The sequence below is a fragment of the Panulirus ornatus genome, chromosome 3 (assembly GCF_036320965.1).
Source record: "Panulirus ornatus isolate Po-2019 chromosome 3, ASM3632096v1, whole genome shotgun sequence".
Classification (NCBI taxonomy): domain Eukaryota; kingdom Metazoa; phylum Arthropoda; class Malacostraca; order Decapoda; family Palinuridae; genus Panulirus; species Panulirus ornatus.
The window spans coordinates 25,658,502-25,664,501 of record NC_092226.1 but is presented as its reverse complement, the minus strand read 5'-3'; the positions used below and the strand labels follow the sequence as shown (position 1 = coordinate 25,664,501).

The 6,000-nt window shown below is 43.0% G+C and overlaps 1 protein-coding gene across 10 annotated transcripts in view; it reads right to left on the bottom strand.

Moving 5' to 3' along the window:
• Positions 1–6,000, bottom strand: part of LOC139761399 (Fanconi anemia group J protein homolog) — a 1,968,572-nt gene that overhangs the window by 620,898 nt on the left and 1,341,674 nt on the right. For all 10 annotated transcript variants that reach the window (XM_071685544.1, XM_071685606.1, XM_071685598.1 and 7 more), the window contains one exon: positions 5,394–5,444. In XM_071685544.1, coding sequence (XP_071541645.1) covers positions 5,394–5,444 — 51 coding nt within the window. The remainder of the gene's footprint in view (positions 1–5,393; positions 5,445–6,000) is intronic.

Genomic DNA, 6,000 nt, shown 5'->3' with positions numbered 1-6,000 from the left:
AATACCTCCCCAGAGTAATGAGATCAGTTAGCCGGCAAACAGTATTTCCGATCACCAAAAATGTTTTAAACAGAACTACAAGAAGGTGGAACATGAAACCTGCTAATATAAGAATAGTTTTCCAAGAAAGTGACAGACCGAGCGCTTCGAATCTATGAAAAAATGGTTAGACACAATAATCCCAGATAAAGTCCTTCAAAATCAAAGACATAACCGATAATCGACAACATAATAAATAATCAAAACCGATAATCGACAACATAATAAATATTCAAAACCGATAATCGACAACATGATAAATAATCAATGATGCTGAACGAATCTGACTGAATCATTCAGTCGTGTCCATATTAACTGGGACTTCAAAATTCCCGCTGATGTTATAGACTTAAACCTTAGTAAACTCATCAACAACACAAAACAACATTACTCAGTAGAAGCTCATGGTACAGGAAATCGAAGCTGGGCGTTCACAGCGAAATGACGGACACGAAACATCGAGTGGTGTTGGATGGTGAAGCATCCGGCAGACTTCACATGACGAGCGGGGTGCCACAGGACTCATTCCTAGCACCCATACTTATCATCCGTTACACCAACAACGACCCTGCGACGGCAGTAGTCAACAGAATTTCAAAATCTGTCGACGACACGTAATTAGGATATACAGTCCAGTCAGAGGATGACTGCCTGATGATCCAAAAAGGATTTAGACAAACTACTGGAGTGGTCAGACACATGGCATGTGGATTTCAACGTAGACAAATGTAAAGTCATGCACTTAGGCGCTAAAATATATCTAGTAAACCCTTAATATAAATAAACCAATAAAAATACCTAAGAATGATGACCAATAATGACCTGAAAATAATGCCAAGCAGCATACAATAATCCAACAGGATGCTATGATTCATAGCTAGAAGCATACTTAAGAAAAACGCCCAGGCCAGACCTTGTTATACGCTGTTCAATTCTGGCCAAGAAACCGGATCATAGACGAAGAAACTCTAGAGCAAATTCAAAGAACAACTAAATTGATCCTGTTACTTACGAATAAGATTTATGAGGAGGAAAATCACGCACCTAATAATGTTTTCTACGAAAAAAAATGGGCAGACTCGAGGAGATTTAGCAGAAGTAATTTCAACAAAAATAAATGAACTTTCTTCACTTAAGAGAAAGATTCAATGACCAGAAACCCTCATTCCTTCCATAGCCACTCTACCCACGATAGTCCTACTGCTTCTCCATCACTTCCCTTACTTCACACTTTGGTGTAAACTTCAATGCCCACCTGACTCATTTTTGCCCTCAGATTCTATCAAAATAACCTTGAGATTATTAATCTGTGTTTCTCCATACAATGTTTTCAACTTCTCTCAAAATCTGGAGCATATCTTGTTTTCCTCTTTCGCTCCTATCTACCTTGCATCTTTTCATTACCATGCCAATAAACTGGAAGGCTCTTGGTGTTTGGGGAAACAAGAACAAAAAAAGAAATGACAGTCTCACAAATAACTTCACGTCGTGTGCGCCGGGAGCAGTGGAAGGTGGACACAGTTCTTCAGCCAACTAAGGTGTACGTGTGATGGGTAATTTCGAGTAACATAGTCCTCAATGTGAGTAGGTGAAAACATTTAAGAATATGCAGAACAAAAAGGCAATCTAAAACACCGGCATTTTAAATACTTCACCATCTCCTGTCTACTCAGCCATTATTTTTTTCTTTTCTTTCTCATATTCTTCTTTGTTTACGCGTCGTATTAATTTCTTTTTCCGTCTTCGTCCACCAAGCCTGTCAGCCCTCCTGCCAGTCTCCGTTAGCCTGCCTGCTGCACTCTCCCTGCTCTCTTGTCGATCTGCCTCTCCCAGCCCTGCCACCCTGCCTGGTCTGCCTATCTACCTGCCCTTCAGGTCTACCCGCCCGTTTGTTTTGCCTACGTGCCCTCCTTATCACCTACCAGCCAGCCAGGTCGGCCTATCTACCTGACCATCTCCTCGCCCCCAGGTTCTAGCCTGCCTGCTTGTTCTGCCTATCTTCCGGCCCTCCTGCCTACCCACAAGCCTGCCCTCCCGTGTGAGGCCTCCCGGGCAGTGGTAACGTGCCAGTGATGAAACCTGGCATCGGAACACCCTAGAGTAGCGCCCTCCTCACCTCACCTCCAGCAGGCTGCTACCACCTCACCTCACCTCCAGGAGGCTTCTACCCCCTCCCCTGGCCGCCAAATGCCATGCTTTCTGCATCTGAGGCACAGACGTGCTTCCATGTCTGTCTGCACCTCATCACTGCCATTTTTTGTCATTCTAGGAACAGCCGAGAACGATGACATTCTTATATATGCCTATTCTAACTACATCCTCACAGTGATTCAAGTCTATGTTTACAGAATAGCACACAAATGAACTGACAACGCCCACGAAAGACACAAAACACATGTACACGTGCGACACTACATAATAATCTTAACACAATTATAAAACATGAAGCGGGGGATTTGCCCTACACCATCAGCCTCCCTTCAGCAGCTCGATATTTCTATAATATCGACTGCACGACAAACAAATTCAGGCACTGACATTATACTATAATATATATATATATATATATATATATATATATATATATATATATATATATATATATATATATATACAGGTGTTACCGAACTCCTACCCCAGGTTACACCAGGAGTGAAAAGTCACCTTTGGTGAGGCTGTACCACAGGAAGTATAGTTTCCTTAAAGAACTTCTCACTCCAAAGGAGTCCACATTTCCATGCAACTGGAAGTAGCGCAGCCTTGGTCTGCAGGAGCCTTTCAGAAAGAGGACCTGGGTAACAACAGGAGGACTCTTTCCTAAAAAGAAATTCAGAGGTAATTGTGAATAAATAGATATATAGAGACTATTACACATGCAAACATATTGTACACATGAGCCATGATGTGTACACTGTGGCAGTGATCATCGACATCTCAGGGGTCGCTGTGGCAAGAGGAAGACAGTGCAGTGCTCGACCCACACACCACGACAACTCTAACCTAGGGTGAACCTATGGATGACTCTCTGGCCTCAACAACAGATGATAACCGAGACACCCCAAGATCCCTCCATCCCTCCCTTAGACCAAGTCTGACGGTGCTAACCTCATCGGCAACAGAGTTCAATCCCTCACAGACATCCCCACTCCGTGCTTCTTAGCCCAGGGCGTGGAGTGAGTGACACAGTCAGGACTCGAACGTCTGAGGGAGGAGGATCAGCCACGTCCGCTGACGCGGCAGCAGCACCCGTCAGCACACCGTCTGCGTGTTGTGCACACAAGATTAAAACTGAGCCACTGTCTGTATACAGCAGTCATTTCCTCACGTCAGAGTGAGCTGAAGGCTTGTCATGGTGGACGAAACTGAACCCTTCCCGACGACCATCCCCGACGTATGTATATATATATATATATATATATATATATATATATATATATATATATATATATGTATCATTACCCACAACCTCAGTCAAGATAAGAGTTATTACGGCGTCCAGTGCTAGAACGTTTACAATGAGGGGAGCTAGATGCATCAAGGTAAAAGTAAACTATATAAAAAAAAAAAAAATGCGAACCTGGTCAATACTGGGCACGAGAACAAACAACGCTGCTCGAAGACCACAACCCTACTGGATTACTTCCATCCACAGTGGAACCCTGGTTTACTTCGGTCCTGGGTAAAACCCTGGTTTACGTCGGTCCTAGGAGGAGCCTTGGTTTACATCAGTCCTGGGCCAAGCCCTGGTTTACGTTGGTCCTGGATGGAGCCCTGGTTTACGTTGGTCCTGGGATGAGCCTAGTTTACGTTGGTCCTGGGTGAAGCCCTGGTTTACTTTGGTCCTGGGTGGAGCCTTGGTCCTGGGTGGAGCCCTGGTTTACGTTGGTCCTGGGTGGAGCCCTGGTTTACCATAAGTTTTCAAGTATAACACAGTGCATTACATTCCTGCCTCTCACCCTCCCCCCTTCCCCTACAACAGTAACCCTACATACACACACACACACACACACACACACAACAGTAACCCTACATACACAGAGGCACCTGGGCGACCCAGTATTCCAACACATACAGTACACCGACAAAACGGCAGCGTAGTACACACATCATGAGAGAACCTTTATGTACATACAATATAAATTACTTACCCAAATTACTTACCAAAACAATTTTCTTCTAAATCAGCAGAAATCAACACAAGTATTAATATAAAACAATATATAAAGTACATTATAATGACAAATCCAATTCCAAGTAATAGGGTTATCGTACTAACAGCTAAATGCAAAAGTATATTAGCCTATATCACTTACCGTCTCTAACTTAGAATGCGTCCAGAAGAGACGGAAAAATGAATAGGTAGATCCAGATAGATAGAAAGATAGACCAAGAGATAAACAGGTGTTAACGAACTCTGCCTGTAGGACATTACACCGCTGACGAGAAGTCACCGTCACTGAGGCTGTACCATCGTCAGTAGATGGAAAGAAGTACAGTACAGTACAAGTCTGGTTGAGGGTCTATCCGTGCCAGAGGATTCCACCAACCCCTCACCCCTGCGTGGCGTGCTGCCAGGAGGTAGCACGACCACCACAAAAAGGGTCCTAGCGTTGTATCATAATACTACTAATACTAAGAGGAATAACAATAATAATAATGATAATAATAATAATAATGATAATACTAATACTAATATTAATAATACGAATAATAATAATAATAATAATAACTATAGAGTGTGTACCTACCTACGACTAAATCTTGCCAAGACCTAGGGCTAGCGAGTAGCGTTCACCGCCCGTCTTGCTTGATGACTGCCATTATTGCTCTCTGCCGCCACGCGGGCTCACTACATAATCATCTATCATGGCTTCATCTGGAAACTGCCTTATCCATATATCGTATTTATCTCAAGTGTTTCTGCAGTTGTTCCGTATGCACATGACTTGTGTCTGCTGGTAGGACGGTAACTGGTCTTGCCACCTTTCTTGCAGAGCTTTCGTCTGTCTTCGTCTGATACATTTATATATTTATGGTGGACTCTGTGGTTTTCTTGAAGACTTAAAAACTCTTTTTCTTTCCGTACCGAAAGGCTTTTAGGGCACGTAACACATCCCTTTATCCCAACTAAACCTTAATGCTTCGCTGCTTTCTGTAGTAAAACTGTTGCTTATATCATCAAATTCCTGGACAAGGTTGATAACATGATATGAGAGAGAGAGAGAGAGAGAGAGAGAGAGAGAGAGAGAGAGAGAGAGAGAGAGAGAGAGAGAGAGAGAGAGAGAGAGAGAGAATCAGAAGCCAGATGTTGTTGGGAACAAAAGATGGAGGCCTGGGAACACCCACATACGTACCTGGGTCAGTAATGCCTTGACTTATGAGGCCGTTGTATCGCTGCGCCTTCTCTGCAAGACAAAGACATACAACACTGTAGATGATGGTACTGTGTGGCCACGAATACTGATGACACAGATAAATATACACAGTTAATTGGAAAATAAAACAAAGTTTGGCAATAATGATAAAATGGTAAAAATATACATGGTTAATCATTAGCACTTCTGAATACAACAGAATGAAATTAACAGCTGAAAAACTTTTGATACTCGTCCTCAAGCCACAGCAGAGTCGGACCCGAGAAAACGACAACAAGCATCATGGCCATGCTCGGAACACACAAAATGAAACACCCACAAAAAAGACCACGACGGAGGTCTACCAGCATAATGGAGCACAGGTCAACAGAGAATACACCTGGACAATTAAGTGAGAGAGAGTGAGTCCCATGGAGTGAAAAGCTGCCACAAACGAACATGGAGAGTACGTATCATTTTAATGTTATGATAATTTAGATATACGTTACAACAAAGCGTTTTAATAACCCAATTAAAATGCCGTACATATTTTACCGTGGTATATGATTAATGTGGGCAAATGGTGGTGGGAGGGAATGCCTGTGGC